Source organism: Herpailurus yagouaroundi, unplaced genomic scaffold (genome assembly GCF_014898765.1).
Source record: "Herpailurus yagouaroundi ecotype Mexico unplaced genomic scaffold, PumYag 253, whole genome shotgun sequence".
Taxonomy (NCBI): domain Eukaryota; kingdom Metazoa; phylum Chordata; class Mammalia; order Carnivora; family Felidae; genus Herpailurus; species Herpailurus yagouaroundi.
This window is the reverse complement of record NW_024412470.1, coordinates 713,148-740,169: the sequence shown is the minus strand read 5'-3', so window position 1 is coordinate 740,169 and position 27,022 is coordinate 713,148. Positions and strand designations below refer to the sequence as shown.

The 27,022-nt window shown below is 36.1% G+C and overlaps 1 protein-coding gene across 5 annotated transcripts in view; it reads left to right on the top strand.

The window, feature by feature from the left end:
* USH2A (usherin) overlaps positions 1-27,022 on the top strand; it is a 751,068-nt gene that overhangs the window by 174,551 nt on the left and 549,495 nt on the right. For all 5 annotated transcript variants that reach the window (XM_040461001.1, XM_040461002.1, XM_040461003.1 and 2 more), the window contains exons 15-16: positions 9,309-9,472; positions 20,945-21,103. In XM_040461001.1, coding sequence (XP_040316935.1) covers positions 9,309-9,472; positions 20,945-21,103 — 323 coding nt within the window. The remainder of the gene's footprint in view (positions 1-9,308; positions 9,473-20,944; positions 21,104-27,022) is intronic.

The window sequence follows — 27,022 nt, the reverse complement described above, 5'->3', positions numbered from 1 at the left end:
AATTTAAAGTAACCATGACACTTTCTATGCCTAAGAAAGACCAGAAAAGCCAGGTAACTGACTCATTTTGTATCCAAGTGGAAGACAGAGGAATTAGTCCCATGCAGTATATTCAAAAGATCAGGGAAATATGGGAGTAAAATTGATTTATGATTGCTTCTTATGACTCATGGTTTTTCAGTGTGCTAATTATTTTACTGCCCTCCCTATTTCTTTAAATTATGTATTCCTTTGGCCTCCAATTTCTTACCTCTGTGATTTGTCTTCTCTTTTCCTGATTATTTCTCTTCAATCCATCCCTCCAATTTACATATCTGTGTTTATGATTTCAGCCACTATATAATGTTAACGACTCTCTAATATATCAGCATCTATTCAGATTCCTGCCATGGGCTCTAGGCATATAGCTACCTGTGTCTCTGAGGTTTAAATTTGCACGTCTCTCATTCTTAACATAGCCAACACAGAACTAATTCTCTTTTATATTACTTTCCTACCAAAATAAAAATACAAGTCTCATGCCATCTCAGGCCATCTCATGCCATCATCATTTTGGTGAAGGGATATAAACCTTAAAATTCAAGTCACACTACCTATATGTGAGTAGGGCTCAGGCTGTTCTCAGATTGGACAGGATTGGCTCTGATGTGGAGGACAGGCTGCCCTATAAAGAGCTATTGGAAACAAGAGCTACCATATATAATGTAGCTTCTCTGCAATGAATAGAAAGAATAAAGCTTCCCATGACCATTTGGGACCCAAGGAAATCAGTAGGATGTGTTCTTTGCTCAATCAGTCGTATGGAATGCCTGTGCTCTGAGCTGACCCTTCTCTTCCACTGATAAGTTTGACTGTCTCTTTTCACTTTAACAGTGATAATCGTTAGAGAAGAAATCTTCGGGCACAGAAGGTCATAGCAAAGGATATTTCAAAATATGACACTGAGAATTGCTTGAGTTTATACTTCTGCTCATCATTGAGAAGAGATAAAAATGGATTTTATTCTTTTTTATGTTTTCCATTCCTTTCCTGAATGATATTGAAATCTCTTTGTTGACTTCTGGTTGTTATTGTGTGTGTGTGTACACACACTCACACACACACACTAATGTTGACTCTTTTGAAAATGTGCACAGAGATGACTAAAATATATGCGGTTCCATTTAGTAGAAGGAACTTTGTGTCATGAAGGAAAACTTCAAATACATACAGACATGCTGCATAGGAAAATACCTATTGATGGCCTGATGACAAAATTTTTTTCAAAAGAAGGAAAATCAACTAAAATCACTTGAATTTATTTTGAACTAGGTACTGTGGTAGATACTTGCAAATACACTTTTTTTTTCACTAAATTACAAAATTCTACAACATTGTAAGTGTTTTATTGTTACGCAAGGAAAAGATGCAAATGTCATTGGATCTCTTTATTGATTTAGAAAATAGATTGACTTCCTCATCTGCTTTTTCCAATTATATATTCAAGGGATCTTATTTAACCCTCCATGAAGTTCACACACACACCCCCCTCCCCTTCTTCAAGTTCTCTTTATGGTACACAGTTATGTCTGCTACATTTTTCTCTTGGCTTATTTTCTAGGCTTTTTGTATACTCCCAAGGACAAAATAAATAAAATAGGCCCTCACCCTAAAATGCAGCAACAAAAGCAAAAATCCGCCAAACACAACAATAACAAGCTGGAAAATCATTTGCCTGTTTTCATCCAAGTGGTTCATTCTTCAAAAGTTACCTATCACAAAAAGGGGGCAATATTTTAAAAAGCTGATCCAAGTGCAAAAATCACTCTGTTTACCTCTGACATATAAAGCAAACATGATTTAATCAGTATCGAAAACAATGAAGCAAAAAAAGTCTGCCCACTAAAAAAATCAATAAAGCAAAAAAAAAAAAAAAAGCATATCGTATTTGTCTAAACCAAAACAATGAGACAAAAATGGGCCACATTCAATTCATCTCAATTGGTAGTTGAGAGTCATATTTGACACACTATATGTACTCCCTGGTGCTGTCCTCAAGTTGACCTGTAAGTATGATTCTTCCTTCCCATGGCCAGGACTGCTCCGTTCATCTGGTGCACCACTGTTTTCCTTACATACCACCCACTTGTCACAGTCCCTCAAAATTTCTCCTCTAATGACTTCTTCTCTGTGTGTTCTTTGGTTGTATTTTGTCTTTTTTAAGCCTCAAGGAGCTAGGAGCTAGAAGTATCACTACTGGTCTCTTACCAGCTGACACATACTGAACTGTAATTTACCTCAAGTGGTAGGAAATTTGCATCTAGGCTGGCCAGAGAACCTAAAGGCTCAGACTCCTAAAACATACTATGAAGTAAAACTCTTCTACGAGCAGATTATTTTTGGTTTTACTGCAAACATTCTCCGTTTGAACACTGAGGGATAGATTTGGTCTGTTAATCGTTTCACATGTGTCTTTCCAGTTGATCTCAACTGGTCTTTCTTTGAGAACCAGGTCAATGACTTCAAATGAAAGCAGATAATTTACTTGTCAACGTATATTCGTTCGTGGTGTGAGAGTGGGAATATTGGGGAATGTGCCTCACGGATTCAAGCTCCACAGGGACGCTTTGTTGGGCAGCTGGCTGCTGTCTAGGGCTGTGGGGGTAAAAGGGCTATGCATCTCTGGTCATCTACAGTCTAGCCATGGTTTGCTCACAAAGCGGTGGCAGAGTACCCAGAAAGAGAGCAGATGTGTGCCAGGACACTTAAGGCCCACACTCGAGACTGTCACATGATTACTGTCACCTTTTTCTATTGGCCGAAACAAGTCACAGGCCAACCCATATTTAGGAGTGGGGAAATAGATTCTACTTTTGGATGATGGAATTGTGCAGTTGGTTGCAAAGGGTCTTCATAAGAAGAGGGGTGAGGAATTGTGATCATTCTTTTCAGTCTTTCATGACCACTAAACAATATATTTTTTCTTTAACATAGAGTCTGTATTATTCTCTAAGAAATGCCCATTTTTATAAATTAATAGCATTTATTCAGTGTTATTTAATGGGAATACCTCAGTGTTGGGCATCAGGATATCTAGGGTCCAGTTATGACTTTTCCACTTGACCAAGTATATTGATTTCTTATTACTGCTGTAATACATTACTACAAATTTAGTGGCTCAAGGCAACATTACTCTATTCTCTTATAGTTCTGGAGGTCAGAAGTCCTAAATTAGTTTTACTGGCTAAAATAAAAGTGTCAGTAGGCCTATGTTTCTTTTGGACAGTCTAGGAGAAAATCCACTTTCTTGCTTTTCCCAGTTTGAGAGGCCACCTACATTCCTTAGCTCATAGCTCCTTCCTTCATGTTCCAAACTAGCAGAATAATGTTTTCTCTCTTCTCTGACGTCTGCTTATGTTCTTCCAACTTTTCACTCTGGCTATCCCCTTCCTGGCTTCTTCCTATCACCTTATGATTACATTGGGTACTTTTAGATAATCCAGGATAATTTCTCCATCTCAAAATCCTTAACTTAATCCCTTCTGCAAGTTCCTTTTTACCAAGTAAGGTGTAACATATTCACAAGTTCCAGATATTAGGACTTGGACATTGCTGAGGGGTCTTAATTCAACCTATTGTACCAGAGTTCAGCAAACTATGGCCTGCAGGTGAGATCCGGCCTGCTATCTGTTTGTGGAAATAAAGCTTTATTAGAACACAGCAATATTCATTCTTTATGTATTGCCTAAGACTGCTTTCATACTACTAGAGAGGCAGAGATCACATGGCCCACAAAGCCTAAAATATTTACTATCTGTTTCTTTACACATAAAGATTGCTGACCATGTAACCAGATTCACTGTCACCTTGGGCAAGTCACTTATTTCCACCAAGCATCATAAAATCATAGCTTCTTAGACTTGGAAAGAATCTTAAAGTAATTTTGGCTAAACTCTGCCCTATACATTTCTCTGCATAAATCACCTTTTCAGACTAACTGGTCACTCAGCTTCTGCTCAAAAACATGGAACTGAAAGTTCCTCTTTGTCTCATGAAGCAACTCATGTTTGTTTCAGACAACTCTAATTCTGAGAAACATAATTTCATCCCTGTAACTTTTTTTTTGCCTAGTCTTATTTATGCCTTCTGGGGCCACAGAGAATAAGTGTAATCTCTCTTCTACCTGAAAACCCTAAGAATTTGAATGTCTTATCATACCTCCAAGTTATTATGCTCCTATAATGCAGAGGTTAAGGAAAGTGACACTAGAGTTTCTTCTAGATGTCAACATGTATGATATTATTAATGTAGTGAATGTTCTGAGGTTTTATTTCTCTACAATATTTGTTTTGGTGACTGATATGTGAGACAATCTCTGCTCTCTGCGATTAGGTAGAATGTCAACAAAGGGGAAAGGGGTAGGGGTCTCAGATGTAGAACCCTGCTAAGCAGGCTCTTCTCTAAATGACAGGAATGCCACCTCCTTGGACTCAGATGTCATTGTTGCCTGGATGCAAAAGAGTCATTGCCCAGGTTTAGTCATGATGAGTCCCTTTATCTGTGCCTGGGAAGGCTTCACCAGAGAGGGTAGACTGGCTACTGTTAACTCCTCCCTTCTAGATGAGACAATACTATTCTCACTTCCTCTCCAATAAGCCATGTGAGTCTGGTTTTCAGTTCACACAAGAAGCATCTCCGAGCCCCCCACCCCTCTCCTGTAACTCTGATTCCAGTTCCAAAAGAATCCAATGCTATTAGTAGGCTGTAACAAAAAACAAAACAAAACTAAGAACCTCAGCGAGCCACAGTTCCGCTGCAAAGAGGAAATATAATCTTAACGAGAGGAAAACCAACCTCCTCTAGAGGGCACTCTAGTACTCACGGGATCCTGAACCAGAGGACTGAATGGAGAACTCTGCTGGCCTTAAGGTGTCAAAGCTTAAGCCAGTCTTTTATTTATTTATTTATTTATTTATTTATTTATTTATTTATTAAATTTTATTTTTAATTTTTTAAAATTCACATCCAAATTAGTTAGCATATAGTGAAACAATGATTTCAGGAGTAGATTCCTTAATGCCCCTTACCCATTTAGCCCATCCCCCCTCCCACAACCCCTCCAGCAGCCCTCAGTTCTCCATATTTATGAGTCTCTTATGTTTCGTACCCCTCCCTGTTTTTATATTATTTTTGTTTCCCTTCCCTTACGTTCATCTGTTTTGTCTCTTAAAGTCCTCATAGGAGTGAAGTCGTATGATTTTTGTCTTAGTCAGTCAAAGCTTAGGCCAATCTTGAAGAAAGCATTCCCTTCCTTGGGGGAGAAGTTAGCTGGGGGGACAGCTAAGCTGATCAAAAAGGCCTCGAAAGAGCTAAATTGTTCTTAGAGCTACGTGTCACATTTGATTTATCTGTGGTGTCCTATTCCGAGTCTAAAGCTTTCCTAGTGCTTTTTTCATTCATTTATTCAACAATATTTATTTATTGAACCTTTACTATGTGCAAGTCTTTGTGCTAGGGACTGGTGGAAACGTTGGCCAATTTCTCCAGATTAAAGTCTCCTTAACATTTCTTTCTGTTTTATTCATTAATAATCATTAACAACCCTTGTCTGCAATCCCTCAGCAATTTGAGGTTTCTTCTTCATTCATTCTTTGTGTCAAATGGTGTCCCCATCACACCTGTCAGCAAATTAGAAAACTGGAAGTAACTCTGTGCCCTTCTTTGCTTCTCTTTTCAATGTGTCTGCCTCATCCTCCTGATTTTAGTTACTCAACATTTCTTAAATCTCTCTCTCTCTCTCTCTCTCCTTTCCGTTGCTCCTTACCACTGTCACTGTTGCACCTTTTCTGGCAATATCTTGCCTTTGCTTAGCTTTCTCAGTTAGTTTTGTCTGGTACCCCTCCCATTCTGAATTTTATCCCCAAATTTTGACTTGCTTATAACCTCATACCCTCTCCTGATGTTTCCCTTTTCTCTCTCTTTTGTCCCTCTCTGTCTTGCCTGGCATATTCCTATTCAACTTTTAATATTCAGCTCAAACATCTCTTCCAAGATTCCTTCTTTTTTTCTTTTTTGAAGTTTATTCACTCTGAGAGAGAGTGAGAGAGAGAGCATGAGCAGGAGAGGGGCAGAGAGAGAGGGAGAGAGATAGAGAATCCCAAGCATGCTCTGCACCGCCAGCGTGAAGCCTAAAGTGGAACTTGAACCCACAAATTGCGAGACCATGACCTGAACTGAAACCAAGAGTCAGATGCTTAAATGACTAAGCCACCCAAGCTCCCCCAAGATGCCTTCTTAATATTCCTTTCTCTGTCCCTTTCCCTCCTGCCAGACTAACTAGTTTTGTCCTTTTCTGTGCCCACAGAGTCTGCATATATCTTTATTAAGGCTGTATTTTATGTTTCTTGCTAGACTGTGAGCTCTTTGAAGACAGGGACAACTCTATCTTTTTCCTCTTTATGTCCTCAGTGTCTCTTCCAGTCATAGAACATAATTGGACCTCAATGAATACTATTTATGTCAATCAATATGTATAAAAACATTTGATGGTACCCATGAGTTGAATCCCCCGATAGAACAGAGGTGTTCAAAGAGAAATGTCAGTAAAGTGATCTATATCCTGGAATACATCCTTGGACCTCCTAGTATAGCTCTCTCTTAGATGATGAAGCTTCTGACAATGAAATGCGTCATTGAAATACACTCCTTTATTAATAGTGATGTTTTGAAATAATAATAAGTAGGATAGCTCTTCCTCTTACTATTTGCACAACTGGACTAAGTTCTGTGGAAAGGAAAATATATGAGGTTTGTGATTTAAGGAACAGAGGCCAATTAACTTATTTCCCATTGTACTCAGTAAACGCTGAGTTACATAAAGGCCCAAACAGAACTGTAATAGCAGAGTGCTGGCAGAGATTAGCGATGCTTTACTCCTGTTTTGTTTACCATAATGAACTGGTCAATAAACATCACAAATTGTTTATCTATATAAATCTTGACAGATTACTCTTTATGAAATCCATTTAGCAAGTGAGGTTTTCCCATAAGGATGAAAAATGAAGATTTTAAACAGATTGCGGGAGAAGCTCTGCCTGTACCAGGAGAGTCAGTATAATGAAGGTTTCTTTATATTAATATTACAAAAACCATTTATCCTGACAAAATCAATATCACAATTCATCTTAGTTTGGTGTTTCTCTTTCTAAGCTTAAAATGTCTTCTCCTTTATTATGTATAATTTTGTTTTAATAAATGTGAAATATATTTCATGTAGGAGGTGCTCTTGAGAAGGGGTAACTTATCAAATGACATCAGACTTGTAGCTGATTTGCTAAAAAGAGTCTTGGAAATGTTTAAAATTATATTTGAGCGGCTGAGAAATTTATAGGAATCATTTTACTTAAACCTCAATTACAAAATCATCCCCAGTGCCCTTTGGGTTAGAAACAAACTATAATATTCAGGGAAGTCTCCTATGAACTTCATTCAGGTAAAATTCTCTCTTACTGAAGTCAAGCAATTATAACAAGTCAGATAAGTTAGATATAACACCAGCTGGGATAAGAGAATATAAAATCAGGAATAGTCACATTTAATTACTCAAAACATTGCATGCTTTCCTAAGAAGGGATTTATTTATTCCATTTGGATTCAGAACTTAATATCCCATGGATATTGACAGAGCTAACTTGGAGTTAAGCGTGTAGCAGCTAGCTGGAAGAAAACAGAACTACATCAAGGAAAGGAATTGCGTTATACACTGGAAACTATTACTCTAAATGTACTGTATGTAAAGTAAGTGTGATTGTCTCATGAGTGAATGGTAATAAAAACTGAATACTCAAGAGACTTATTCATGACTGGTGTGGTGATATATATATATGCATTGGGAGAAGCTTGCCTCTTATTGTTTATGCTTTACCAATATTACATTAAAAGCCTACAAACAATATGCTCTAAGTAATAGCATATAATGAAATTAAGAGCAACTCAAATATTTTGTTGCTTCTATAATTCCAGTTTAATTTCCATGCATAATTTTCTTCAGCTCTGATACTTAAAGAGCCTAAATAAAACATCTATTTGAAATGGAGTTTTGATGCAATACATAATACTGTATACATAAAGGACTTAATATAGTTGTTGGTAGGGGGGAATGTCCTTTTATCATGACATAAAAAGGGCAAACTACAGTGTAGGGTTTTCAAGAGAAACTGTACTTTATTTATTCCCAAGGTGATATTAGTCCATAATACAAATTTGCAGCTTATTTAGCAGTCTTTAGTTTTTATCGGCCTTTTTAAGGGTGTTGAATGATTACCCGAGAGATCACACTGTAGAAGTTGCAGGGGGGATAAAGAAACTATGCCTCCAGCATCTTTATTAGAAAATAGAGGTGAATCCATTTAATGTTATTTTAAGTGCACCACATGGAAAGTTCCCGTTTACAAGTGACTTGTCTTTTTTACATGTGCTGTTTTTGCTTCTCCAACACTTCCTGGTGCCAAAATTGCTTACCCTAATCAATGACATTGGCATTGGCCATGAATTTGAATAATTTACTCAGAGGAAACAGGGTTTGGTTTCTATCATGGCAAAATGCCAGGATAGTGATTTCTACAAGCAACTTTAGGTCCAAGAAATTGAAGTTGGAACGAAGTCATCTCATGATATTTATATCATTAACATCTTTTCATAGATCAGAAGAATGCTCTATTCACCAACCATTCTGGATAAATGAGTTTAGTGCATAAGATGGAAAATGAAATATAACCTATATTAAGGCATCGGCAGTATTGGAACATGTCTTCCTCAAACTCTTAGTGAAATTTATTCTTTGTAAGACTAAATATAGAATTTCAAGATTTTTAGGGTGATCAGTGGTTATCATACCAGTGTTATATTTTATAACTTGGTAGATACTTGGAAAGATGATTTATGGGTACCTAATCTAAATTTTTAGCTTTCAGAGGAGCTACTTTTGTGAGAAAGCAAAATTTACAGTATTCTTAATTGAGCAACTGGCATTCAAAAGAATCCATAAGATGTATTGTAGCATGAAAAAAGCAATATAACATTTTTTTTGCCATTAATTAGTTTACAAAGAGGAGGCTTCATAGAGATTTTATTGTGAGCAACATTTTGTTAAATATTCTTTTTTTGTCTTGTTTGATTTTGTATTTGTTTGTTTAGCTCAAGCATTCTTTTCAATAGATTGGCTAAAACAGACCATCTTATTTCACAATGTTATTGATAGATGTAACTTATACTATGAATTATTAATCAAAACATTATTCTCTTTGATGGTTTATTTGTCTTGTTTTCAGATGTCAGCCTTGCAATTGTCATCTCTCAGGAGCCTTGAATGAAACCTGTCACTTGGTCACGGGCCAGTGTTTCTGTAAACGATTTGTCACTGGCTCCAAGTGTGATACTTGTGTTCCCAGGGCAAGCCATTTGGATGTGAACAATCCACTGGGCTGCAGCAAAAGTAAGTGAACTCTGGCCCTGTGCTGGTGGCTGGAAGATCATGCAGGGAAGAGTGTCTCGTTATTTTCCTTCTCCACTGAGAACCCATCAGAAAGGCTTAGGCAAAATGTGGAGGATTTCGGTGAGAAATGAAAACAAACAAACAAACAAAAAAAAAAAAACAAAAAAAAAAAAACTACATGAAATGAAACGCGTTCTTTTCCCTTGATGAGATTATTGAAAATGGTTATTATGTAAGTAGCGTGAAATTTACAATATTTTGTTAGAATGGAATCACTCTAGGGGCGCCTGGGTGGCTCAGTCGGTTGAGCGTCCCACTTCGGCTCAGGTCATGATCTCGCCGTCTGTGAGTTCGAGCCCTACATCGGCTCTGTGCTGACAGCTCAGAGCCTAGAGCCTGCTTCCGGTTCTGTCTCCCTTTCTCTCTGCCCCTCCCCCGCTCATTCTCTCTCTCTCTCTCTCTCTCTCTCTCTGTCAAACATTCTCTGTCAAAAATAAATAAACAGGGGCGCCTGGGTGGCGCAGTCGGTTAAGCGTCCGACTTCAGCCAGGTCACGATCTCGCGGTCCGTGAGTTCGAGCCCCGCGTCAGGCTCTGGGCTGATGGCTCAGAGCCTGGAGCCTGTTTCCGATTCTGTGTGTCTCCCTCTCTCTCTGCCCCTCCCCCATTCATGCTCTGTCTCTCTCTGTCCCAAAAATAAATAAATGTTGAAAAAAAAATTAAAAAAAAAATAAATAAATAAACATTAAAAACAAAATTAAAAAAAAAAAAAAAGAATGGAATCACTCTAGTGGTGACAAGAGTCCCGGTTTTCCCCAGATGTTGGACTTTCCAGTGATAGGACTTTCAGTGCAAAAAATCAAACTACTGGTTAAAACAAAATGATTGGTGACCCCACCAAAGAAGGATATTTGCAGCCAATTTTCTATACCAAATGGAAGATTTATTCTTATTTATGATGAGTTATGTTTTTCTATCCCCCAAATTTTATGGGTATGTGCTATTGTTAGTTGTTTAGACCCTCACTTATAATCTGCTTCCTTATTTCATGATTCACTTCTTTCCTATCAACATTTGTTTATTGTAGCAATTATTATTATCACAGCATATTACTACTATATTTCATATCTATTCTACAGTAAGTTGTATTAGTTGTTTAAACATCTCTCACATTTCTATTTTTAACTCCTGGAAGTTAAAGATTACACCTTAGTATCTTCAGACTTTTAAATACCATTCTCCAGTGCCTTGACTTGACTTCTCAAGTAACCTGCAAGCCTAAGTTTCATAGCATATTGATGATTTATTTATATTTACTTCAAGACCATATATCCTTACATTTTCCAGAATTCCTAAGAAATGCCTGCTGAGAACATGTGGTAAGGAACCCTCTATAACATATTGTACAATGCATGTTCTCCTTGGGGTGTCCTGGGACTATCATGAGTCACAATGCTAGGAAATGCCATAAGTCAGGACAAATCATCATAAACAAACATGCTAGGAACTGTGTTATCTACATTTAAGAGACAGAGAATTACCTAATATAATATTGGGCTCCACAGCAGCTATACTAGATTTTGAGATAGTGGAAGACAGGGTGTGGCTAATGGTTAACAAGACATATTCAGATTTTGTACCTATGTACTTTATCTTCAGTATCCCGTGTTTCGTTTGGTTTCTGTGGATGTTAGTATAAATAACATTATAGGTATTTATGCTTCTTTTGGGAAAGGACTGTCATGATTGCCTTTGTGTAAATACAGTCTAAATCTGGATTTCACTGAGAATATTTATCATTCATTGATTAGTTATAGAGTTGATTGATTTGTGTGCAACACGAATTCCAGCATATTGCTTTGGATGTCAGTTGTAGATCAGCATTTTGTGACAAACTTAGATACAACATACTGAATCTTAGCAGTTTTTGATTGGTTCTGCCTCTAATTTTGTGTGAAAATATTGGCATCTGCTCCACTTTTTTATACTTATTCTTACACCTAAGACACAGTCGAGGAACTATACCTTAGGTAGAACTGGGCAGTTTGGTTCACTGAACACCTGGGCTACATTTCTTAGCAGTGGTAGACATTTACTTTTATGTTATATCTTTCCTTCTCTGGGCTAAGCCTTCGTATCTTTCCAAATGCTTCCAATTTTAATAGTTAAAAAACTTTTCTATTCCTAATTATTTTTCTATATATGTGTGTGTGTGTATAGAAGAATATATATACACACACACACACACACACACACATATAGAAAAATAATTAGGTGGGGGGTGGGAGGGAGGAGAGGGTGGGTGATGGGTATTGAGGAGGGCACCTTTTGGGATGAGCACTGGGTGTTGTATGGAAACCAATTTGACAATAAATTTCATATATAAATAAAAAAAAAGAAAAATAATTAGGAATAGAAAAGTTTTTATACAGAAAGAATATAGAAGAATATAGAAGAAGATATATATACATATATATATATACACACACAATATGTGTATATATATATGTGTATATATATATATATATATATATTTATATATATACACATACTAAATTTTCTCTCTAAACTTGTGATCCTTGGTGATGAATACATTCCTTCAACTACTTATGGTAGTTGTTGCTGCTGCTGTTTTAGGTTTGTGGTTCACAAAATTTACCCAACACTGTGCAAAGTTAGAAGCCCAGTATCAACACAAGTCATTCATTTTAGAAAAAAAAAAATAGACAGGATTCCTGCCTTTAAAGAAGCTCGAAACATAGCAGAAATGATGGGCATACTGGCACTACAAGGGAGTGAGCACAGGGCACGGGAAATACTGGTTGTGGCATGGGAAGGAAGGGAGCCTGCTTTCCTTCCTGTTCCACCTCGATTTTTACATGGTACTTGCTTGTTATCCTAGCAACAGCCGGAACAATAAGCTTCGCAAAGATAGGATGCTATTGGAAGGAATGTAGTGCTATCTGTTGTTGAAACTGTGAACTACCTCCGGCTGGTATTTTGCTCTGTGTCCAACAGATGTCAAGCATGTGTTTTTCAGGAACATTAGTATGTTTCATGGTGTCCTTCTACACAGTTTGGGAACCATGGGATTATGACTATTATCTTTTCCCCTTCCTTAGAGGCCACTGGCAATAGTTTAGCAGTATCATCTGTTATTTTTTCCTTCTTTTTTTTTTTTTTGACAGAAAATTGAATTGGGAATCTGAGCATATAATTTCCAGAATGCAGGAGAATTGAATTCAGAGAAGATAGTTAGTTAGAACCTCTTTAATATCTGCTTCCTTATTTTTTGATTCATTTCTTTCCTATCAATATTTGTTTCATGCTTTAGGAATTGTAGCCATTCTCCTTAATAGGAGGGACACTAGCAAAACAGGTATTAAATGGTTCTTGCTTTTCTGAGCTTTACTAGTGGATGAAATTTCAATTTCCCTAAACTTCTTACTATGAACTTAACGAAATATATATATATATAAATTTATATATTATATATTAAATATATATATAATATATAAATATACATAAAATATATTATATATTAATATATATTATATGTATTATATAATTATATACCATATAATTATATAATATATATTTATATTTATTTATAAACTGTCCATAGCTCATTTGTGTTTAAGTCTTCTTGACACTGTTCACTGCTATGTTTATCCTTGGTTATTTATCCATCTTTTTATCACTCATAGCTTTTTCTTTATCCTTACTTATCATAGAAGCTTTTGTAACTAACACTTTAAAAATATTTTTGTTGTCAAATATATACAAGATAAAACTGACCGTATTAGCCATTTTTAAATGCACAGTTAATTTATATTAAATACAATCTTAATGTTGTGCAACCATCACTGCCGTGCATCTCCATAACTCTTTACAACTTGTAAAATGGAAAGTGTGTACCAATTAAACAATAATATCTCCCATTTGACCCCAGCCCCTGGCAACCACAATTTTATTTTCTCTATAATTTTGAATAATCTAAGAACCTCATATAAGTAAAATCACAAAATATTTGCCTTTTTGTGAGTGGCTTATTTCAGTTAGCATATGTCCTCCAGGGTCATCCATTTTGTAGCTTATCTTATAATTCCCTTCCTTTTAAGTCTGAAGAATATTCCATCATATGAATGTACCATATTTTGCTTATCCATTCATCTGTCGGTGGGCCTGTGGGTTGCTTCCATGTTTTGGCTTCTGTGAGTAATGCTGCTATGGGTATGGGTGTATAGCCATTTCTTCAAGACTGCTTTCAATGACTGCTTTCAGTTCTGTTGGGTATATAACAGAAGAGGGATTCTAGATCATATGGTAAGTCTACTTTTAATTTTTTTGAGGAACTGCCATACTATTTCCCACACCAGCTTTACTATTTTAAATTCCCACCAACAGTACACAATGGCTCAGATTCTCTATATCTTTGCCAACATTGTTATTTTGTATTTATCACAGCCATCTAATATATATGAGATGCTATCTCATTGTAGTTTTGATATGCATTTCTCTAATGATTAGTAATCCTGGGCATCTTTTCATAGTTATTGGCCATCTGTATATCTTTTCTGGAGAAAGTCTATTCAAGTTATTTGCCTAGTTTTTCATTGGGTTATCTGTCTTTATTACTGAGCTGTAACTGTTCTTTACATATTCTAGGTGCATGTCCTTTATTAGATATATGATTTACAAATGTCTTTCCCAACTGGGTTTACTTTTCACTTTCCTGATAGTGTCATTTGAAGCATGGATGTTTCAAAATCTGGTACAGTTCAACGTATCCATTTTTTATTATTATTTATGAATTTAGTGTAATATCTAGGAAACTGTTACCAAATCCAATGTTAGGAAGATTTACCCCCATGTTTTCTTGTAAGAGTCTTATAGTCTTTTTGCTTTTATATTTAAGTCTTTGATCCATTTTGAATTGATTTTTAGATATGTTGTGAGTTAAGTCTCCAGTTTCATTCATTTCGAATGTGGCTTTCCAGTTGTTCCTGCACTATTTATGGAAAACACTATTTTTCCCTTGGTTCTCATTAGTCTTATTGAAAATCAGTTTATTATGTTCTGTTGACTTTTTAATCTATATTTTGTGTTATTTTATTACTAGTTGCCCTACGAATTAGAGTATGCATACTCATTTGCCACAATCTACTTTAGGCTGTACTGATATAATGCTGGTAATATATAACAGATACGCTTTTGGTACGGCTTCTTTTCCTTCCCTATCTTTGAGTTGTCATACCGTGTAAATGTGTGTATGTGTTGCATATATATATATATATATATATATATATACACAGTATATATATATATATACTATGTACAGATATATAGTATATATAATAAACCCAACATTGAACTAATATAATTATTATTTTCTTTTAACAGTAATATGTTTTTAAAAGTGATTTGAGAAGAGAAAACAGAATATGAATATATATACACACACACAGATATACACGGAGTCTTTGATATTTACTCCATATTTATCCTTTCTGGTGTTCTTCCTACCTCTATGTGATTCAATTTATTTACTCTCTGTCTCATTTCCTTTTAGCCTGATTGATTTCCTTAGTATTTTTTGTAGGGCTAGTCTACAAGAATTCTCCCACTGTTTTTTTCAAATTATTTGGGAATACCTGTATCTTCCTTCCTTCCTTCCTTCCTTCCTTCCTTCCTTCCTTCCTTCCTTCCTTCCTTCAAATGGGTAGATTTTCTGGATAGAATTCTCGGTAACAAGTACTCCTTTTTCTTTTAGGACTGACTTTGAATTCATTCTACTACTTTATGGCCTCCATTGTTTTTGTCAGCCTTTAACTGTATTTTTCTTCAACTGTAAATGAAATTTCTCTTACTCTTTTAAAAGTGGTGTTTTTTTTTTTTTGCTTTGTTTTTTGTTTTTTTGTGTTTTTTTGGTCTTTCAGCAGTTTGACTGTGATATGTTTAGTGTGAATCTTTTTGTATCCTACTTGGAGTCATTGTACTTTTTGGAAATGGAAATGTAGATAAATGTTTTCCACCAAATTTGGGGAGTTTGAACCAATATTTCTTCAGATATTTTCTGCCACTTTCTTGGTCTCTCATTTTGGGGATCCCATGACACATATTTTGGTGCATGGTACACCTGACATTTTCTTATAGGTCTCTGTGGATCTGTTCATGTTTGGTCTATTTTTTTTCACTTTCTTTCTGTGGATTGCCTAAATCATATTGCTATATCTTTACATTTTACCTATTGCTTTATCTTCAAGTTCACTGATTCTTTCTCCTTTCCTTTCAAACCTGCCATTGAGTCCTTTTCAGGAAAGTTTCAAGTTTAGTTATTGTATTGTTCAACTCTGGAATTTAGTGTTTTTATACATTCTGTTTCTCTATTAAAGTTTTCTTTTTACTGAATCATCATCATCATCATCATCATCATCATCATCATATTTTTCTTTAACTCTTAGGACATATTTACAATAGCTGCTATGAAGTATTTTTTGCTACACTTAATATTAGAGATCATTCAGAATCTGTTTCTCTCCACTGCCAATTTTATGACTATAGTTCGCAGTTTCTTTAAGTGTGTTGTAATTGTATGTTGAAAACACGTAAGTTGTTTAGGTTTTTTTGATAGTTTGCATAGACTTAAATGGTGGGAAAATTTCTCCACTGCAGTGTACAGCTGCTGATGTCTCTACCAGCTTTTTTGTTTTTTAATTTAATTTTTACTCACAGCCTGGCTTCCTAGGAGTCACTGCTGTGTCTGAAGCAGCCAAATATTTGGGCAATGTTTGTGCTCAAATACTTCTAGACCATATAGCTTCTGCCATTCAATGTGTGTCTGGTTTGGGGGATGTTTTCAGAGTTACAGTGAGTTCTCCGTTCTTTGGCCTCCACTTTTCACTGGCTCTCATGATTTTCCCCATAGCTTCATAGTTTTCCAGCCTGCTACAGATCTGTGGAGAACCTCTCTCAGGTCTTCCATGGCTGTCTCCTGCCTGGGGTCTCCTGCTTGATTATCTGGTAAATTCCCCACTTAACCTAGCTGGGAGCACATGCACAGGCTAGCAAACCTGTGAATTTTCCCTCTTGTTCCCAATCAGCTGAGCCATTTTTAGATGGCAAACCTATGAATTCCTGCTGCCAACCCCATATGGAGTCATTGCCCTGTGGTACCAAAGCTACTGTTTATAGTCAGCCCTGCTGGTACAACTAACACACCTAATTGTGGAACTGGTACTATGGGAACAGCCCCTCACAAAAGGGCCACAGACTCCTACTGTTACGACTCAAAGCTCTCCAAGTTCTTCAAGAGTAGGTATATGTTCTTAACTTTTTGTTTGCTTGTGGTTGATTTAGAGCTCCCAGAAATGGTTATTTTGGAGATTTCACTGAGTTTTAACTCTTTGAGTCTAAACTCTTTTTGTTGCCATAATCAGAAGCACTCCTATCTCTTTTTACTTTTTAAATATTTCTTATAATTTTCTAGGTATTGTTTTATTTTTTAATTTCATCTATAGAATCCATTTTAAAATGTTTCTTAATAACTATCTTCTACTTGTTTTTCATTAATGGCACTAAGTGCTGGCTTCATAGCTGCATCTTCCTTTGTGATTAGGTATGGCCATGTCACGAACTTCTGCCTGAAATGATCTGGGCAGAAGTGATGTGTGGGAGTCCTGGGTTGTGCTTTCATAACCACAGGACATGCCCGCCATCTCTCCTTTTCCTGTAGATTTGGATGTGGACTTGGTGGCCATCCAGCTGGAATCACATACATAGGGATAACCCCTTAAGGATGGCAAGGCAAAGGACAGAGGGAATCCAGACACCTGTTCTCATAGCCACAGTGTTTCCAGCCTTTCATGGAAGAGGGACATACACATATTCATTTTATATGCAAAATAATCCTGAACAGTAGATAATCCTCCCTTTACTATAGATGAGGGAGGATTGAGAGAGTCTAGTCAAAATTTGACTACAGTTACACAAAATTACCCAAGTGCCTAAGCCAAGATTAAAACTCATGGCTCCCAAACAAATGGATATAGTCACAACATTATACTATCCTTCCTTAAAAGAAAGTCTGGCTTATGCAAAGGTCATGCTTGGCAATTTTGATAAATGAGTATGTGACCATTTTCTCAGAATTCCCTTTCAGCACACAGAAGGTGAGTTCAGGTTATCTCAGGGCTGGGATTTCATAATATTATTTCTCAAAGTGGTACTGAACCATCAAAGCCTTCAGATCTATGAACATTCTCATTTCGATGTCAAATAGGCTACATCTATACTGTGAAGTTGGACAAGACCGTGGTTAGAGATAGTCATAACAAGTAATCAACTTTAAGTGTTTGAAAGAGCCTATTTGTGTATTTGTGTACGTGAATGTTTGTTGCTAAGGAAATTTTCAAGTAATGCAAATCATTTCCCATACCCTTTGACATGGGATGAAAACATATTTTTCTTCCAGTAATCCAAAAAGTATTTCACTGTCTTAGAAAATAGTCTGAAGGTCAGTTTTGATTGCTTTAACTCTGAAATCTGTTGTGTTCCTGATATCATGCAGAGTTTTAGATATAGTTAGTAATATCCACTAAAAATATTCAATTGCCATAGATTACAAGGCTCTTTAAGAATGCTATAAATGAGACAGTTTATGAGTCTTTGTGGTTCCACCAAGAACAACAGGATGTAGAGCCCTAAATTAAAAATCCCTGACAGATCAAATGCCTGTCAGTCAGTGTTCAACCAATGCAAATGACCATATCATATATGGCAAATTCCAGAATTCAAAAATATAAGGTCCTCTTTGGAAATGGTTCTCTTTTCCTGGTGTCACTATGGACATGGACTAATGAACTATGGACTAATGGTTTCCTGTGTCACTATGTCATTTTGAGGTTGGTACTACTCTCGTCTTGTATCTAACTAGGCATATGGACAGTTAGATATTTAATATGACAATGCAAATTCCCAAGGAGGAAAAACAAGATAAAAGGGAAGAGTGAGTGTATCTAGTTCAAATATTTTTTTTCTTTAAGAACATAACATCAATATTATCTCCCTTAGGATTAGAGACATTGTCTTTAGGAAGCCTATGCATCATATATGGAATTTTGTATATTTCAAATTCAGTGCTCTTGAAATACTTTCTTAAAATGTTATTATTGGATTATACCATGTCTTTAAAGTGGAGTGTATCCCTCATGAATACTGATGAATTAGTAATAGCTCTTAGTTGAAAGTCTTTGCGTGGTGTGCAGGATAACTTCACTATCCTACTCCATACTTTCCCACCCTACTCTATTCCATCAAGATTCTGGATGGTCTGCATCAGCAGGCTCCCTTACCCTCTGACTTCCTGTTTGCTTTGGCTACTCACAGGAGCCTGCCAGTCAGCTGAAAGGCTGGCAGGAAGAGAAGTTGGAATATTTAACCCTCAGCTTCTTGTCTCAGTGCAGAAGCAGTTTTGAGCTAGTCTTAAGCTGATTGTATCCTGCCATGAGTAGCCACAGCACCTGTCAAGTGATGCTCTTCTTATAGCTCTTTCTATCCCTGAGTACTATGCCCTTTTGGGCTACGGATTGTGTGGGCACCTGGCTGGCTCAGTTGGTTAAGCGTCCTACTTCAGCTCAGGTCATGATCTTGTGGTTCGTGGGTGTGAGCCCTGCGTCAGACTGTGTGCTGACAGCTCAGAGCCTGAAGCCTGCTTTGGATTCTGTGTCTCCCTCTCTTTCTGCCCTGCCCCCACTTGCATTCTGTCACACACTCTCTCTCTCTCTCAAAAAAAATAAACATTAACAAAAATTAAAAAGCTAGGGATTGTGTGTTAGAAAAAAGGTAACATAGTGGGTCTGACTGCTTATCTGTAGAAAAACCTGATTACAAAGTTAGCCTTTGGCTGGCATCTGGGAACTTGGGCTTTGTGAGGGTTCTTGCCATCCCCAAAACAGGTCAGAGTGGCTCACTGTCTCTTAAATTTTGTCTGACCAAATGGTTGATGCTTAACCCTGATGTCCTTCTGGAAATCTAGAATTTGGGGGTTATTCATGTTGACAAAGGCTGTCTACATAAACAGCCCTTGGTACAAACCCTAGGCATTGAGTTTCTAATGAGCTTTCCTGTTTGGCAACATTTCACATGTTTTCACAAAACATTAACATTGCTGGGCGGGGAGGGGGAGGGATTAGGCATATCCCGTGTGACTAGAACCTTGTGGTTGGTTTCCCTTGGACTTACCCATGTGCCTTTCCCTTTGTTGATTACATTCTATCCTTTAGTTATAATAAATCATAGCCACAAGTAGGACTTTATGGTAAGTCTGGCAAGTCCTGCTAGTAAATCATTGAACCTGGGGGTGGTCTTGAGGACCCCTAACATGAATAGTAATAGAGCTCTACTGTTATCACATGATTTTTTGAAATTTCTTAACAAAAATACTAATGGTTTTTGAAGTCAGGTAACACAGCAATCTGTACCTTTGATATCCTATTTAACGAAAGAGTCTGATTGGATGTCCGTCTCTAAATGGATGGAGGATGATGCATCTTGTTAAACCAGAAGGGGATAAATAAGCTGGTGGTTGATTGTCCTTAAAAAAATAGTGAGATACTGTCTTTTGCTTTTACCTTTATCTATTCTGGGAGTGGGGAGAAAATGAAGGAAAATAGGAAGACTAAGGAAAATATACAGTAATAGGAGACAACGTTTTCATGGTGTATACTTACATTATATAAAATATCACTAAAACAGTGAGATGAATGCTCTTATGTACCTGATGGAAGCAATTATATCACCCCTACCAACCACTGCACCCTACCAGGTGTGGGTATATTCACACAATACGTTCAAATTGTTTCTTGCTAATATTTAGACTGTTTAACATCCATGACATCCATAGGTATTTATATTACCAGCTATTACTCTTTCTTGTAAATTGTGCTCCGTGAGGCAGGATGAGGCATATGTGTTTAGTGGAGTGGAAAACTTCCTTTGAAAAATCCAAAAATTATGCTCCTTAAATTCCAAGTTTCAACGTAACTTATTTATGTCAACTTTTAAATTAAGTGGAAAATAAATGTTATGCATCCTTGGATAGTTTCTCAAAAGAAAAGAAAAAAAGACAAAAGAAAAGAAAAGAAAAGAAGGAAGGAAGGAAGGAAGGAAGGAAGGAAGGAAGGAAGGAGAAAAAGAAGTGCTTAATATAAACTTTTGTGGTTCCCCCCACCCCAACTATGTTTATGTCAGCTGTATTGACCTACAAAATTGTTTTATGCTCATAGATAAAAAGCTTTGTTTTAGAGAATTCATGATGAGTACCCTCTGTTTATTAATGTCTTGGTAAACCACATGTCTTCTTGATAAAGTAATCCTGAATCAGAAAGACTTTTTTGTTGGATATCTTACTTCAGTTTACTTGTGTGCTTATTGATTGCCGTTGCTCATAAATGCTCTCTCCATTGTAATTTAGCTCCATCCCAACAACCTCCACCCAGAGGACAAGTTCAAAGTTCTTCTGCTATCAATCTCTCCTGGAGTCCACCTGATTCGCCAAATGCCCACTGGCTTACTTACAGTTTATTCAGGGATAGTTCTGAAGTCTACACAACTGAAGATCAATACCCATACAGTAAGTTTAAAGGTTTGGTGATAGAAAGATGTAATATTCTGAGAATTGATATGTTAGCTAAGATCTTTGACATTGAGGATAAATGTTGTGGTTTCCTGTGTCTAGCTGAGAATTGTTTCAAACAGAGATGGAATTACAAATCTCAGTAGCCATCTCCTGGTAATCAAAACAATGTAATAAAAATGAGATGCTTCTTATTTGATAAGCCCTTAATGCTTATCAAATTCTCAAAGATGAAAAAATAATTACCCTATCCAGCATTGATGAGGATATGGAGGAGCTAGAACTTACATAAACTGCTGGAATATCTGTGTAAGTTCATTGGTACAATTTTTCATGCAAGATGAATGGTTAAACTGTACGAAAAAACTAATATATACCATTTGCCTCAGTAAATTTACTTTAGGAAATTTATCTTAAATTAATAGTCATAAATGGATACAACGTATGTTCAAACATACACTACTTGTAAGAGCAAAATATTGGCAACATTCAAATATTCAAAAAACTTTCCATAAATTGTGATAGATGGCATAGTAGAATCCTGGTACATTGTTAAGTGAATTTTTAGGATGTGATTGTCTATAAAATGATACCTTAGTTTACATGTTAATGAATGGAAAATGTCCATGACGCATTGTGTGATGTAATAAAAGATATTACAAATAATCTATTATTTATATTTTAATTCAAAAATGTGTAGAAATACTGGAAGGCTTACAACAAACTGATCTGTAGTGTTCTCTGGGCTTAATATTACAGAAAATTTATCAAGTATTTCTATTATATGGGTTCAGCTTTTAAAATTCTCAGGTTAAAAATGGACTTTTAAAATAGTGGGATCAGAGTACTAATGTTCTTGCAGACAATGTAATTTTATGCATAGCTGCCATTTCCATAGAGATAGAAAATAACATGAACTTAAATTGAAAGAGACAGAATGGGGAGAAACCATGAAGACTATCTTTGCATCTGTAACTTTTATGAAGATTTTAAAGGTGCTATTAGAAATCAAACTATTGGGACACATTGTCTTATTAAAAATATTTACCCAAGATGTTTTATATTTTTCTTATTTCTTAGTTTTATTTATTTTTTGAGAGAGATCGTGAGCCGGGGAGGTCAGAGAGAGAGGGGGACAGAGGATCCAAAGTGGGCTGTGCACAGTCAAGCTGACAGCAGTGAGCCTGACGCAGGGCTTGAACCCACAAACCATGAGATCGTGATCTGAGGCGAAGTCGGACCCTCAACCAACTGAGCCACCCAGGCACCCCTACTCAGATCTTTTAGATCCAGTTTCCCTAAAGCCAGAATGAAGAAATAGAAATTTTTACAGGCTGCTAGCTCTGTCTTCTCTGATATTTGCCTCTAGTCATGTTTATCTATGAGCTAGTTTGAGAAACTAGTTTTAAAAAACATTGGAACAGTGATTCTAATTCAAGTTTCCATTTTGTTCTCCTTGTTTAATGTCCAATTTTCCAAATTCTAGCTTAACTCGCTTACTTAGTTAGACAAGTACATAAAGTTCTGTAGGTGCACTGAAGTTCCACAATCCTCTTCAAAATGGTTAGGAGTCAGCCTTGTTTTAACATAGTGATTGGCTCTAAAACTTCTATATAGCGTACACTTCTGTAGGTTACATTTTGTACCTAATTCTGCCTGACAGACACCTACATTCCTGTGTCCAGCACTTTCTATTAACTCTAAATGTTTCTCCAGTACTCCGGCTCTTCTTTGAAGTTAATGGAAACTCTGAACTTCATGATGCAGATTGCAAAGGGAAATGAACATCTGTCTACATCTGCCATGTTGGCAAAGCATCCCAAAACCTGCTACTAGAATGTTTATTTTCTTCCAAATATCAGCATGATCCAGGTGTCCTTAAACTTAAACTTTTGTGATAGGAGAAGAGAGAGTTCTAAAAATATTGAAAGTAATTTTGAAGATGACAGTACCACTGGTTGGATTATTGCTGAAAATCGTGAATTAGGATCACCCTATTTTCCATACAGCTTAATTCAATAATAAAATTAAACTTCAATTATACCCTTCAATCCAGTGGCATGTTTTCTATAGTAACATATTGTCATCTGTTTTACAGACCATTGCATGAGAATATAACACTCTGGCTCTTTTTCATGATTGTACGAATATAGAATCCAAATAACAGTTTCTTACATAATAAGTGTGTACTCATTGACTAATCAGACATTTATATAATCCTATTAAACAAGGTATTATTTCCTAAAACCTTATTTTTCATTAAAAAAATGCCACTTCTGGCATTTCTTGACAATCACTATAATTAATGATGTGAAAATTATCTGCATGATGGCATTTGAACAGTAAGAACAATTGGTTAACGCTGTCAGAACTTTGTATCATTCTAATAATACCCTCATGTTTATTACTCTATTTCCAGTGTGTGGATAGCATGTGTAATATGAAAAGGAAACAGTACTTATATTCAGTCGGATGAACACAAATCTTTGGGTTAAATAAAGGCATTTGGAATTATAGGTGGAGAATCATTGAACTTTTCAAAGAAAATTAATAGTGTTGTCTTCCGAGAAAGTTTGATCATTTGGTTGAGACCATTATAGAATTCCTTGTTAGAATAAAAACTTTTCTTAGCCTGCCTGATGCACTATGGGATTCTCTAGGACAGTTATTTCCAACCTAAGATCATGACACACTGATGTATTATTATCTTTAAAGGTTGCACAGTATTTATTATTAATGATAGCACACTAATTATTGTGGAATAATTGTAAGGTATCTGAGTTACAGACTTTCCAAAAATAAGCAAAATTTACAACTTCATAAGCTTGTACATAACCAGCTTTCAAAAATAGGAGAGAAAGATCTAGAGGTCAAGTAAGCACATTGGGAATTGTACATAATCAGCACCTAATATTATCTCCCCTGTAGCGCCAATCTGGTTTGCTTATAGGTATTTTCCATGTCATAGGTGTGAAGAGAACAGCTATCATAGGAAATAGCACTCATTTAGTAGTGTTGCAGTTTTAGGGAGTGGTCAATAAATCATATTATGTTTTCCTACTTGAATTTGGAACCTAAAGAAAACTAGACCTAGCAGTCAGTAAGGTGGAAATGAAAAATAAAAATAATCTTCATTACTGATAAAAGTCAGATTGGAGAATAGACCTTCCCTCCTTCAGGAAGACAGATTAGGAGAGAGAAAAATCAATGGGCTGATCTAAGCATGTTCTGTTTCCCCCTCTTCTCCCCAACTTCACAGTTAAATCATTACTCATTTGGGATGCCACGAGTAGAGAAATAGCCCTTACACGTTTACTCTAAAAAAAAAAAAAAAAGAATCCTTCACAGAGAAACTAGACTAATACTTCAACACCTGACCATTGTTTACATAGCCTAAAGACATTAACGTAGCTTAGAGTTTCAGACAACTATACATCTTAGTGAATCCTGAGATTTCATTTCTACTTTTAATATCGTTATCATTTGTTATTCCATACTACATCAAGGGATCAATGTAACAAGTGGTAAGATAGCTCAGCTACTCTGAGAGACAAACAGAGAATATAGGGAGGGGATGAGGAAAAAAACCAGAAGAGATGATGGCAAGTAACTGTTTCTCTAAGGCTCTCAATATTCTTTCCTAGAAAAATATTTGGAAAAATCATTCCTTCATTTATTCAATGAAATTTTATTCAGTGCTAACTCCAGATCAGGAACTGTGTGAGTCACTAGAAATATAAAGATGGAAGGAATAGTTCTCATTATCGAGAGGGGAGATAAAAAGTAAAACAAAATTATAATATATTTTAAATGTTGAATTAAAGTAGACTTGGAGTATTAAGAAAGTACTGTAACCCTGACTACGGTATCAGAGATGGAGACTGAGAACCATTAAAAGTTTTGCAGTCAGGAAGTGATGTGTGAACTGGGTTAGCCAGGGACTATGGTAGAGCAAGAATGATTGTCATGGAAGAAATTATATGTGAAAAGGCATGAAGGGCAGGTGTAGGAGAAAATAAGGTACATTCAGGAAACCTGAGCTGGTCCAGGTAGCTTTCATGGGTGGTGTATTAGGACATACCTCAATCCAGAATGGGTGCCAGCTGAGATCATGAGTTCGTGCTGAACGAAGAATTCTGAATGTTTCCCCAAATGTGCAGAAGTTTGTGGTAGGAGAACAATTTTCCGAGCTCAGAGTTAAAGATAGAGATAATTCTTCTCCTAACTGAGGAGTGCAACCTGCTTGAGATAAGTTCTTTTAACCTGAGTTATTTTATTGTTGCTATGACAGAATTAAGGGGAATTCTGTTTATACCCTTTCAACTGCTTTTATTTAGTTCATACTGTATGTTTATATGATATTTTTAACCAAATATATGTTGCCATCTCAATTCTATCATTACTCTAATTACTTACTACATAGACTGCTCTTGTAAATTTTGATCTATCGAGATTATGTCCCATTTCTCAAATGCTACAACTATTACGTACGTGCTGAACTTTTTAATTATCATCAGGTTATATGTCTCCCAACTTCCAGTTTAAGCACATGCCACTCTCTTGGAATATTTAGCATTGATAGTTATTTTTGCCTTTTAGGTTTTGGCTTTTGGCATGTTAAGTAGAATATTTTCCATCATTTTCTAGCCTTAAATGATCTTTTTTCAAAATTTTTTTAGTATTTTAAACAGTCTCATGTGGAATACACATAACTTTAATTTAATAAATATTTATTGAATTTATTATTATATGCCAGAAATACATGTAATAGTAGCTACACCATGGCTATGATAGAGAAATTTCCTTAATTGTTCAATTGTGATAACAATACTATGTTATGAGCAACAAGTATGATGTTCAGGTAATATATCGAAAACCAATGTAGTAGTCATTTGAATAACTGATAGAATGACACTACTTAGCAACTACTCTCAATATATCACAAGCACATTTTTCCAGTGCAGGATATCACTTTTTCTGGAGAGACATAGTAAACGTCATTCATTAAATCCTTCCAATGGAGGATATCACATTTTCTAAAGAGGCATAGTAATTTTTTTTTAAATATGAAATTTATTGTCAAATTGGTTTCCATACAACACCCAGTGCTCATCCCAACAGGTGCCCTCCTCCATGCCCATCACCCACCCTCCCCTCCCTCCCACCCCCCATCAACCCTGAGTTTGTTCTAGTCTCTTAGGTTTTGGCTTCCTCCCTCTCTAACCTTTGTTTTTCCCTTCCCCCCACCCCATGGTCTTCTGTTAAGTTTCTCAGGATCCACATAAGAGTGGAGGCATAGTAAATTTTATGCATCAGTTTTACTGATTGATTTAAAAAATATTTATTGAAATTCTACTCTGTGCTACAAATGGTGGCAAGTAAGGAGGACATGATCTCGGCTTTCCCAGAATTTTAAGTCTAGTGTCGAAGACAGACAATTTATCAAACTATTAAACTACTAAAATGTGAGAAGGGTATATTCACATTATATGTCATAATGGGAGATTATGGCTAATTTTCTTTCTTCTACATCCAGGAAAACCTGAAATCTCCTAATATTCTCCCACTCCTACCTCATTTAAGCATGCTCAGTACATTTTTAAAAAATTGCCAACACCCCTCTGCCCTGAACCTACTTCAGTTTTGGACTGCAGAAAAGATAAGGAATTAGGAGAATATGAGTCTGGATTTTCCCAGATTACTTAGGTTCTCAGAAGGTAACAGTTCCCTGGTTTGATTTTATAATAGAAAGTTTCACTAATACAGGAGACAAAAATTAGATATCAATGAGAACACATTTTTTTAAATTTGATATTAAGCATACTTGGAAAGAAATTCATCAGTGCATTTAGTTATTACTAGTATTAGAGCCTCCAAAGAGGAATCTCAGTGTACAATAATTTGTCTATGTAATTT